We start from the raw sequence: 12,073 nt of genomic DNA, 5'->3' as shown, positions 1-12,073 counted from the left end.
TAGGAAACATAACCATCTTTGATTAACGAGCTAGTCAAGTAGAGGCATACTAGTGACACTCTGTTTGTCTATGTATTCACACATGTATTATGTTTCCGGTTAATACAATTCTAGCATGAATAATAAACATTTATCATGATATAAGGAAATATATAATACTTTATTATTGCCTCTAGGGCATATTTTCTTCAGAACTGCCCCAAGTATTTGGCGGATAAGAAGGATGGCAAGGTGAACAAAGGTATATGTGATATACATGTTATTGATGTGTACCTTACTAATGCTCACAGTAGCACCTGCGTATTTGATGCTGGTTCTGTTGCTAATATTTGCAACTCGAAACAGGGACTACGGATTAAGCGAAGATTGGCTAAGGACGAGGTGACGATGCGCGTGGGAAATGGTTCGAAAGTCGATGTGATCGTGGTCGGCACGCTACCTCTACATCTACCTTCGGGATTAGTTTTAGACCTGAATAATTGTTATTTGGTGCCAGCGTTGAGCATGAACATTATATCTGGATCTTGTTTGATGCGAGATGGTTATTCATTTAAATCAGAGAATAATGGTTGTTCTATTTATATGAGTAATATCTTTTATGGTCATGCACCCTTGAAGAGTGGTCTATTTTTGTTGAATCTCGATAGTAGTGATACACATATTCATAATATTGAAGCCAAAAGATGCAGAGTTGATAATGATAGTGCAACTTATTTGTGGCGTTGCAGTTTAGGTCATATTGGTGTAAAGCGCATGAAGAAACTCCATACTGAAATATCTCTCAACCCAGGCATTTGCTTGAAATATCAACTGTTCTCCTCCATCCTACAGCTAAAGAACTTGTTGGAGACTTCATATCTCTCAACCCAGGCATTTGCCTGAAATATCAACTTCAGCTCTTGGAACATCCCATATGCTCCATGGCGTTCAAAACGCTTTTGAAGTCCCGGTTCCAAGCCGTAAAGCATGGCACACTGAACTATCAAGTAGTCATCAGATCGAGTGTTCCAGGTATTCATAACGTCTGCATTAGATCCTGCAGCAAGTTTGTCACCTAGCGGTGCATCAAGGACATAATTCTTATGTGCAGCAATGAGGATAATCCTCAAGTTACGGACCCAGTCCGTGTAGTTGCTACCATCATCTTTCAACTTAGCTTTCTCTAGGAACGCATTAAAATTCAAGGGAACGGTAGCACGGGCCATTGATCTACAACATAGATTTGTAAAAAGTATTAGGACTAAGTTCATGATAAATTTTAGTTTGAATAATCAAATTACTAATAAACTCCCACTTAAATCAACATCCCTCAAGTTGTCTAAGTGATACATGATCCAAATCAACTGACTCATGTCCGATCATCACGTGAGATGGGGTAGTCTTCAATGGTGAACATCTCCATGTTGATCATATCTACTATATGACTCACGTTCGACTTTCGGTCTCCAGAGTTCCAAGACCATGTCTGTACATGCTAGGCTCGTCAAGTTTAACCCAAGTATTCTGCATGTGCAAAACTGGCTTACACCCGTTGTATGTGAACGTAGAATCTATCACACCCGATCATGACGAGGTGCTTCAAAATGACGAACTTTAGAAACGGTGCATACTCGGGGAGAACACTTTTTATCTTGAAATTAAGTGAAGGGATCGCCTTATAATGCTACCGTCGTTCTAAGCAAAACAAGATGCATAAAGGATAAACATCACATGCAATCAAAATATGTGACATGATATGGCCATCATCATCTTGTGCTTTTGATCTCCATCTCCAAAGCAACGGCATGATCTCCATCATCACCGGCGCGACACCTTGATCTCCATTGTTGCATCGGGGTCGTCTCGCCAACTATTGCTTCTACAACTATTGCTAACACATAGCGATAAAGTAAAGCAATTACATGGTGCTTAGTGATTGACACGCATGCATACAATAATTAAAGACAACCCTAAGGCTCTTGACGGTTGTTGTACTCATCGACATGCAAGTCATGATTACAAAACATGACCATCTAATACATCAACATATATCATATCATGTCTTGACCATATCACATCACAACATGCCCTGCAAAAACAAGTTAGACGTCCTCTACTTTGTGGTTGCAAGTTTTACGTGGCTGCTACGGGCAACTAGCAAGAACCGTTCTTACCTACGCAAAACCAAAACGGTGATTATCAAGTTGCTATTTAACCTTCTGCAAGGACCGCCGTAGTCAAATTAGATTCAACTAAAGTGGGAGAAACAGACACCCGCCAGCCACCTTTATGCAAAACAAGTTGCATGTTAGTCAGTGGAACCGGTCTCATCTACGTGGACATGTAAGGTTGGTCTGAGCCGCTCCATCCCACAATACCGCGGAATCAAAATAAGACATAGGTGGTAAGCAATATGAACATCACCGCCCACAACTCCTTTGTGTTCTATTCGTGCATATCATCTACGCATAGAACTGGCTCATGATGCCACTGTTGGGAAACGTTGCATGGAAAAAAAATCTACGCAGATGCAAGATCTATCCATGGAGATGTATAGCTATGAGAGGGGGAGAGCATCTACATACCCTTCTAGATCGCTAAGCCGAAGCGTTTTTCAACGCGGTTGATGTAGTCGTACACCTTCACGATCCATTCCGATCAAGCACCGAACGTATGGCACCTCTGCGTTCAGCACACAGTCAGCTCGATGACGTCCTCACCTTCTTGATCCAGCAAGAGGGGCGAAGTAGTAGATGATTTCTGGCAGCACGATGGCGCGCTGACGGTGGTGGTGAAACTATTTCCGCAGGGCTTTGCCAAGAACAACGGATTTAGAGTGGAGGATGAACTAGAGGGAGGAGATTAGAACCACACTGGGCTTCTAATTATGAGGATTAGAGGTAGCTAGGGCTAGCTCTAATTAGTCAACTAGGACCAACTAGAGGAGGCTAAAAAACTTGTGTTCTAGGGGCTAGCCCTGCTCCTCTATTTATATGTTGAGCCCTGGGGTCGTTACTTGGGGAGAGGGCCTCCCCAAAGTCGGTTTGGAACACAAGTAAGAGTCCTTCATGGATTCCAGCACCAGACGCCACTGTCCTCGGTGTCTGGCCCAGGGCCAGACGCCAGGGTCCGTGGCGTCTGGTCCCCGACCTCCGCAAAACTTCCTTTTGCACCGACCTAAAATCCCGTGGGCCTTACCCCTTGGCCCAGCCATCATCCTATATATCAATCTTTACCTCCGGGCCATTCCAGAGCTCCTCGTCATGTCTATGATCTCATCCAGGACTTCGAACAACATTCGGTCACCAACATACACAACTCATATAATACTATATCATCAACGAACGTTAAGCGTGCGGACCCTATGGGTTCGAGAATGATGTAGACATGACCAGGACGCTTCTCCGGTCAATAACCAATAGCGGGACCTGGATGCCCATATTGGTTCCTACATATCCTATGAAGATCTTTATCGGTCAAACCTTTATGACAACATACGTAGTTCCCTTTGTCCGTCGGTATGTTACTTGCCCGAGATTCGATCGTCGGTACCTCCATACCTAGTTCAATCTCGTTACCGGTAAGTCTCTTTACTCATTTCGTAATACATCATCTTGTAACTAACTTCTTAGTCACTTTGCTTGCAAGCTTCTTGTGATGTTGTATTACCGAGAGGGCCCAGAGATACCTTTCCATCATACGGAATGACAAATACCAATCTTGATCCATGCCAACTCAACAGACACCTTCGGAGATGCCTGTAGAGCACCTTTATGATCACCCAGTTACGAAGTGATGTTTGATACACACAAGGCATTTCTTCGGAGTCTGGGAGTTGCATGATCTCATGGTCGAAGGAACGTGTATTTGACATTTAAGAAAGCAGTAGCAATAAACTGAATGATCATATGCTATGCTAGCGGATGGGTCTTGTCCATCACATCATTTTCTTAATGATGTGATCCCGTTATCAAACGACAACTCATGTCTATGGTCAGGAAACCTTAACCATCTTTTGATCAACGAGCTAGTCCAGTAGAGGCTTACTAGGGACTTGGTATTTGTTTATGTATTCACACATGTATTTAAGTTTACGATCAATACAATTATAGCATGAATAATAACCTCTATAATGATTAAGGAAATATAATAATAACCACTTTATTATTGCCTCTAGGGCATATTTCCAACACTATTTCACCCGAGCTATTCACTAGAGTGGGTGACAATTTGCGCTGAAAACTCATGGCAAATCGAATAATACCCAAAAAGATGATCTAGTGAAAATAGCACACGCTTTAGCTAAACTAGCAAGTATAGTATGCATTTGCCATTTCAGTACATTATGATTTCCAAATACATGTCAACAACTTTTTTGTTTTTGTTTTTTCACGCCACAAATTTAGTTAATTTTGTTTCATAAGTCATGGCAAATCTATTATATGTACCATGGCAAGTTTTCTCTAACATAACATGTCAATTCTTATTTGACTGTGTACCATGCCAAAATTTCCAATTGTCTATGGAAAATATAGCGTATACATTATGGTAGTTTTATTGAACATGTCATGGCAAATTCCTAAACTTGCCATTATTTGAAAAGAACAAAAATCATACATTTGACATGTGTCAATTACAAACTTTTCCAAAAGTAGCAATGTTTTTTTAGAGAACAAAATCTAGATTTGCCATGTACCCATGGCAATTTTGCTAAATTTGTCAATTTTTTTGTTTTTAAATAACAAACCTCCTAAATTTGTCCATGTGCCCATTTACAGTCTTCCAAGACATGTCATGTCCTTCTTGGAGAACAAATTTCCTAAAAGTAGCCATGTGTGTAGTGCAAATTCCTAAATTTACAACACTTTTCAAAGAACACAAACCCTATCTTTTGTCAAATGCCCATTTTTTAAATTTCCCAAAAAGTTGTCATGTGTTTTTTAGAAGAATTTCCTTAAATTTTGCCATGCACCCTTTGCAAATTCCTAAATCTTCCATATTTTTCAAAGAACAAAATCCCTAGGTTGCCATCTTTTTCCACAAGAAAAAAAATCCCTAAGTTGCATGTCACCATTACAAATTCAAAAAATAATAATCCCATGGATCCTTTCCACAAGAAAATCCTTATTGGTGCAAAGTTTGTCTGCACCGTCCAGGCAGCCGCCGTAAATTATTTGCATCTCTACCATTTTCCTTTCTTTATAGTTTACTCCATTTCTTACCCTTCTTTTTCCAGGGAGGTAGCCTTTTCCACTGCACAGCCACATCTGGAGCCAGAGCCCCCGATACATTTCATTGTAGTACTGTACTCCCTTTGTAAACTAATATAAAAGCGTTTAGATTACTACTTTAGTGATTTAAACGCTCTTATATTAGTTTAACGCTCTTATATTAGTTTACAGAGGGAGTACCTTTTATTACCTCAACCGCCGGGTTTTTACCAACATTAGTGGGTGCACAGGCTGCCTTTACGTACCGTATCGGCGTATATCTGCGATGTACTACGTACATTAGATTCGTCATCCTCATCCATGGAAGTACTTGATGCGTCCAACTTTCCTTTATCTTTTCTTTTTGTGTTTCGTAAAAAGAAGGGCAGCGCGTGGTAGGCAATCAGAGCTTTAAACCCCAGACAGAAATTGGATGAGCTTTGCGCTTGAGGCTACTCTTCTTTTGATCTACTAATCTATTGGCCCGCATGATCAAGTACTTTATGTATCAATAGCTTTTGTGATTTGCTTTCCTTTTTCTGTCACTTTTGTGGGGGCACAGGTCAACAATATACCTTGACCATGAAACGGTCATTAATCACCTACGTATATACAGCAAATATCACGATGCAATGCAGATTGCAGTTGCACATGTTAATGTTAATCCCCCTATCATTACCAGCAAGGCAGCTGAGTTCAAAACAAGAGTGAGTGGCCTAGGGATCGCCATGGCCAACGACGTAGTAGGAGCACGTAGGCAGTAGTGGTAGTACCATCGCAGCGCTTAGCAGTGGAGTGGTACATGTGGTATGTCACTGCTCCTGGTTGATGCTGGGGACGAAGGGGCGGGAGGGGACACACGAGCTTTTGCATGCATTGGCAGCTGTGTGTGGAAAGGGAAAGATCCCTGCCGAGAAAACAGAGGCATATGCAAAGGAGGAGAGAGAGAGGGCGAGCATGCCATGCATGGCGGAATGCCACCATGCCACGGAGAGAAGAGAGAGAGAGAGAGAGAGAGAGAGAGAGAGAGAGAGAGAGAGAGAGAGAGAGAGAGAGAGAGAGAGAGAGAGAGAGAGAGAGAGTGTATGAGAGCGGAGGGAGCAAAGCCTGACGGGGCTATGCAAAGCCACAGCGGCGGCATCCGCCACCCTCGATAAAGAGACAAGGCCCTCCTCCCTCCTCTCCTCTCAGCTCAGGCTCTCAGGCTCAGGCTATCTATCCGGTCCAGTGTGCATGGAGCGAGGTCTATAAAGATAAAGTAAAGCCGCCACAAAAGAAGGCAGCAGCAGCAACAGCTACCCAAGCTGCCACAGTGATCACGCCTACAGTAGACACAAACCGATCCATAAAGAGGGACGGACGCTCTCCCCTCGCCTCATCAGAATCAGCAGCAGCGCCAAAGGACGAGGTGGTGGTGACAAGAAGAAGAAGAAGGAGCCACACCAACAAGCAAGAGGGGGAGGAGCTTCTTCTCCGCGGGGTGTGGGGGGGTGGGGGCGAGGACAGCCGATCGAGTGATGCGCGCCGGGGCCTACACCATCCACCAGTCGCTCACCGCCGAGGCGGCCGCGGTGCTCAAGCTCGCCGTCGGCCTCGCGCGCCGCCGCGGCCATGCGCAGGTCACGCCGCTGCACGTCGCCTTCGCGCTGCTCAGCTCCGCCTGCTCGCAGCCGCTCGCGGGGGGCGCCGCCTACGGGCTGCTCAGGCGCGCTTGCCTGCGCTCCCACCCCGCGGTGCCGCCCGCGCAGCACCCCCTCCAGTGCCGCGCGCTCGAGCTCTGCTTCAATGTGGCCCTCAACCGCCTGCCCAACTCCGGGCCGTACTCGCCGCCGCCGTCTTCGGCCGCGCCCTTCGCGTCCTCGCTCGTCCAGCCCAACCCGGCGCTCTCCAACGCGCTCGTCGCCGCGCTCAAGCGCGCGCAGGCCAACCAGCGCCGAGGCTGCGTCGAGCTGCAGCAGCCGCCGCCATCCCCGGGCCCGGTGCAGCACCAAGGCGCGCAGCAGCAGCAGCAGCCGCTCCTCGCCATCAAGGTGGAGCTCGACCAGCTCATCATCTCCATTCTTGACGACCCCAGCGTAAGCCGCGTGATGCGGGAAGCGGGCTTCTCCAGCGCCACCGTCAAGGGCAACCTCGAGGAGGAGAGCGCGCTCATGATCTCATCCTCGTCTTCGTCCCCTCCTCCGCCGGTCATACCTCCACATTTCTTCCTCGACCACGGCAGCATTGACGGCTGCGGCTTCGGGATGTGGCCGGCACAGTTCTTGAGCTCGCCGGCCGTGGCCGTTCCGTACTGCAAGGAGGACGTGAGGGCGGTCTTGGAGGTGATGGTTCGGAAACAGGGGAGACGGACCAACCCCGTCGTCGTCGGCGACTCGGTGTCGATGGCGGAGGCCGTGGCCGGCGAGCTGCTGCGGTGCCTCGAGCGCGGAGAAGTCCCCGAGGAGCTCGCCGGCGCGCACCTCCTCAAGCTTCAGCTCTCCTACGTGCACGTCCGGCTCATGAGCCGTGCCGACGTGGACGCCAAGGCCGCGGAGCTCCGCCGCAGCGTGGACGCCGTCCAGCGCGGCGGCCTGGTCGTCTACGTCGGGGACCTGCGGTGGGCGCTCGACGAGGATCCCGCCGGCGGCGGCGCCGACCACACCGCGTCGTCGTACAGCCCGGTGGAGCACATGGTGGCCGAGCTTGGCCGGCTCCTCGACGACCTCCGCGCCAGCGCGCCGCCGCGATGCCGCGTCTGGCTGGTGGCCACGGCCAGCTACCAGACCTACATGCGGTGCCAGCACCGGCGTGGGCAGCCATCGCTGGAGTCCGCGTGGGCGCTACAGGCCGTGGCGGTCCCCACCGCGAGCGGCACCGGGCTGACCCTCAACAATCTCCATTCTTCCTCCTCTCCGAGGTGAGCAACCAAGAAACATGCCTCCCCCTACAGTGCCATTCCCTTGTCGTGCATGTGTCTCGTGTCCTCCCTCCCTTCCCTTGTTGCCTTCTCTTCCTGCTCACTGTCGCTGCATGCAGCCTTGTGTGTTGCTGTCTAGAAGGACCACTTGGTCAGAGGTCAGATGTTTCAAAAACAAAAACAAACCAAGCTCTACTACCTGCACCACTAGCCCTCAAGTAGAGTAGTATAGTAGTATAAAATAGCCATTTCATCTTTCGACATTAATGAGGTGCTTGAGCTTTCTTGTCATCTAAACTGAAGCATGTGAGCTTGCAGGCTTGATCATGTATGCTGCAGGCAGTAGAAATTGATGAGAGACACAGAGAGAGATGGAGAGAAAAAGAGGGTTATTTTTGGGGAATGCAATGCTTTTTAGCCTCTGCAGAGATTCCATCTGATCCGATCAGGTTCTCTGCATGCTCGGCGCAAAAGTCTTCTTCTGATGCAGCCTCAACAGTGCCTGGCCTGCCTCCCTTTTTGGTACACAAATGTGTGACTTGTGAGACTGATCCGGTGCCCTTTTCCTTGCAATGATGCACTTTTCATGCACACAAGATCAATCATAGAGTATTTGTAGTACTAGTAGATGGGGATGGTACAAAAATTCAAACTACTCTAGATAGATGGTTTGATATGGCCACAGTTATGTCCCTATGATTATTTTCCCTGCTCTACACTGGAAATTCCGTGAAACTGCTACGCCTTTTTTGAATAAAATCTGCCTCATCTTTTCTGCTTGCTCCTTTTGTGCGTGTAAAAACTTAAAATAACTTGATGGAAACATCGTCATGGTCTTGTACTTGTACACAGCTGGTGCGCATGTGCTTGACATCGTTTTGTTTGTCCCCTGATGTTCCAACAGTGCAACTGCGATGCAGCAGGCCATGGCGACCGGGCAGCTGCTTGCCCAGAGTCCTGTGGCAATGGCAGCTGAGCCAATGGTGCTGGGAGGCGAGCAGGAAGACAAGCTGGTGCTGTGCAGCGAATGCAACAGGAGCTACGAGAGGGAGGCGTCCGTCGTCAAGGCAGAGGCTGGCACGGAGGGCCTACGCTGCAGCCTCCCGGCCTGGCTGGTGCTCGACAACAAGCCACCGGCCGATCATCAAATGCCACACCAGGTAACTAGGAGCAACTTAGAGATCAAACAGGACATTCTAATGCAGTTCTTCAAATGTGCATCATAGTCACAGCAAAATCTAGGCCAGCTGGAGTTGGATGTCTTATCTCCTTTTTATTTGGTGGTGATGATTCAGGGCAACTATCTGATCGAACTCAAGAGGAAATGGAGCAGGCTGTGCAGAAAGCTTCACCTGTGGCGCAGCCAGCAGCACGATCCGTGCTCCCCTTCTTGCTTTGGCCCTGGGCTATCTGCACCTCCAAACTCGTGGTGGCCGAGTCCTTGCCTGCTGCCGAGCAACCAGAGCACGCCGAGCATTGCAGGCTTCTTGGGCTTGGAGGGACTGATGGAGCATTCAAGGAGCAACAGCAGGTGGTCACCTCCATCGCCTCTGCCTTGTCCAGGCCTCATGGAGCCGGAGCACCCGGACGTGAAGACGACGCTCGCTCTTGGCACCCTCCTCCCGCTCTCGGACACGGCCACCTCCGACGGTCGTGCTCAGGGGAGCCACGATGGAGTGGCGCATGAGCTGGAGCGGCGGCTGCGCAAAAACATACCGTGCCAGCCTGTAGGCACCGTCGCGGAGATCGTGGAGGCGGTCGCCAGCAGCCGGAGCTATGGAAGGAAGGGCGTCTGTCTGTTCTTCAAGGGGAGCGACCACGCTGCCCAGCAACGGGCGGCGGCGGTGATCGCGGAGACGTGCTGTGGCTCGGCCGATCAGATCATAGCCGCGGATCCCAAGAAATTCAGCTGCGCCGAGGATTTCTGCTCTGATGTGGTCTCGAGGGCGTGCAAGCTCAGTTGCAGCAGGTTCGTGCTCGTCATCCCCGACGTCGAGCACGCGCCGCGGCACGTTGTCGAGTGTCTCGTGGCGGCATCCAGGTGCGGTTGTATCAAGGACCATTTCGGCCAAGAACTTGATCTCTCTGGATCCATCATTATCTTCACAACATCAGAGCTTGCAAACCGGGCCACCGACGTCATCAGCCTGCGGTTATGGTCGTCGTCGTCGCCCGGCGATGTCAAGAGGAAGGCAGAGATCGAGCCACCAACAAGGGAGTGCAAGAGGGCACGGCACGGCTCCAGCTCCGGCCATGGCATCGACCTTGACCTCAACCTCTGCGCCGGCAACGACAGTGACGACGATGCTGTTCCGAGCGACATCACCCACGAGAGTGACAGCAGGGAACACGGGGACTTGCACCACCTCCTCGAGTCGGTCGCCACCGGCGTCCTCGCCCTTGACAAGGACGCCGACGCTGACCAGCGCGCCGCGGCGGCCATCCGTGAAGTGCTCGTTGGGGCGCTCGGCCGGGAGGTGCAGCTCGACGACGAGGCGGCCGAGGCTCTCACCGCGGCTTCTGGACACTTTCTTGACGAGGTGCTGTGGAGGTGGGCGGTGGAGGTGTTTGAACCGGCGGCGGCGGCGGCAGTGGTGGAAAATGGCGGGAAGGTGGTGGTATTGGGGATGGGGCCAGGGGGCGGGGCCCAGGTGTCAGGGTTCATGGGCTCGGCCCTTCCAATCAGGGTCCTTGTAGACTGAGCTCACAAAGTTTTGCTTCCTCGCGGTGTACTGAGTCATTAGTTACTTACTCCACTACTTAGCTCAATTTGTTGTATGTAGAAAAGAATGATGGACTTGAAATGGAGTCTTTCGGGGGGTTTAATTGTTCGATTTCACATTGTTAAATCGCCTCCGTTGTCTCAGATTCGCTCCTGTGCCAAGTAAATAATTTCTCAACTTATTATAAGGTTGAGAACTTAGTTGGATGGTTAGGAGGACACTGATATCTCAGTCCATCAAAGTATAAGTGCTAAACTTAACACTGATGCTCGTATTTTTCTAGATTTATTCCAGGACTTTTGGTCATGTACTTGTCAATTTTAAGATGATGTGTCGGCTCAGCCTCTCACAGGTGCTCATAGAAGTAGGGCGTACCTGCGTTCATAGGACTGAATGTATGTGCTTATGTATTAAAAAACTTATTTTAAGGTCAACTTGCCAGCTTTTTTTTGTGTTTGAAAAAGGACGACAATATGGAGAACGTCAGATCTTGATCCGCCTGGAACGAAGGTTACTTGTAAAAGAGCTCGTGCGTTGTAATGAGAGAGAAAAAATACCACGCTTCTCTAACCCAATAACCATGAGTCAAGATCTCAATAGATTCACGTCATTTATTTAACACATGTCATCTCATCTATGTTGTCTTTTATCCTCCTTACCATCCTCGCCGACAGTGGCCTCAGTGCTCACACAACCACAATGTGTTTGAATGTTGTCAATCTTAAGGCGTCTCTCTCTCGGCACTAGATGAGAAATCTATTCTTTTTCCTGTGAGGTTTTGGCGATGCGTGCATGCATGGTTATAGATGGGTTTTTTTGTCTCCAATCCTGGTTTTGCTCGGGCGTTCATTTCCAATCCGGTTCGGCATCGGCATAAAAGAAGGACGGATCATTCGTTATTGATTATGGTTGCACCCTAAATAGCATTTTATTTAAATGGTTAACAGGTAAAAACATCATATTCAGATTTACACATTTTTCTAATCAAATTTCATATATAACATGTCAAATTTGGAGTTAGGGTTTAAAAGATGTGGATGTTTAAAAAAAATTGATGTGTGCTTCAGATTAATTAACCCAATTATTAAGGGATTTCCTGCAAAAGCAAAAATCTGACTTATAACTGGCATGTGGGTTGAGTACCACAAACATTAGGGTTTTTTCTGCAAAAGCAAAAATCTTACTTAAAACTGAACTATGAGTTGATTGCCTGAAATGAACAAAAAAAGGATTTGACGTGATGTAGATACAATAGATAGGATTTA

At 48.4% G+C, this 12,073-nt stretch overlaps 1 protein-coding gene across 1 annotated transcript; it reads left to right on the top strand.

Moving 5' to 3' along the window:
* The first annotated feature begins 6,390 nt into the window (after positions 1–6,390).
* On the top strand, positions 6,391–10,934 carry LOC123053031 (protein SMAX1-LIKE 4). The gene is made up of 3 exons (XM_044476407.1): positions 6,391–8,085; positions 8,990–9,245; positions 9,381–10,934. Exons 1-3 carry the CDS (start codon positions 6,707–6,709, stop codon positions 10,785–10,787), a joined length of 3,042 nt encoding a protein of 1,013 aa, XP_044332342.1. The 5' UTR covers positions 6,391–6,706; the 3' UTR covers positions 10,788–10,934.
* The last annotated feature ends 1,139 nt before the right edge of the window (positions 10,935–12,073 follow it).

Source organism: Triticum aestivum, chromosome 2D, assembly GCF_018294505.1.
Source record: "Triticum aestivum cultivar Chinese Spring chromosome 2D, IWGSC CS RefSeq v2.1, whole genome shotgun sequence".
NCBI classification, from domain to species: domain Eukaryota; kingdom Viridiplantae; phylum Streptophyta; class Magnoliopsida; order Poales; family Poaceae; genus Triticum; species Triticum aestivum.
This window is presented reverse-complemented; position numbering and strand designations above follow the sequence as displayed.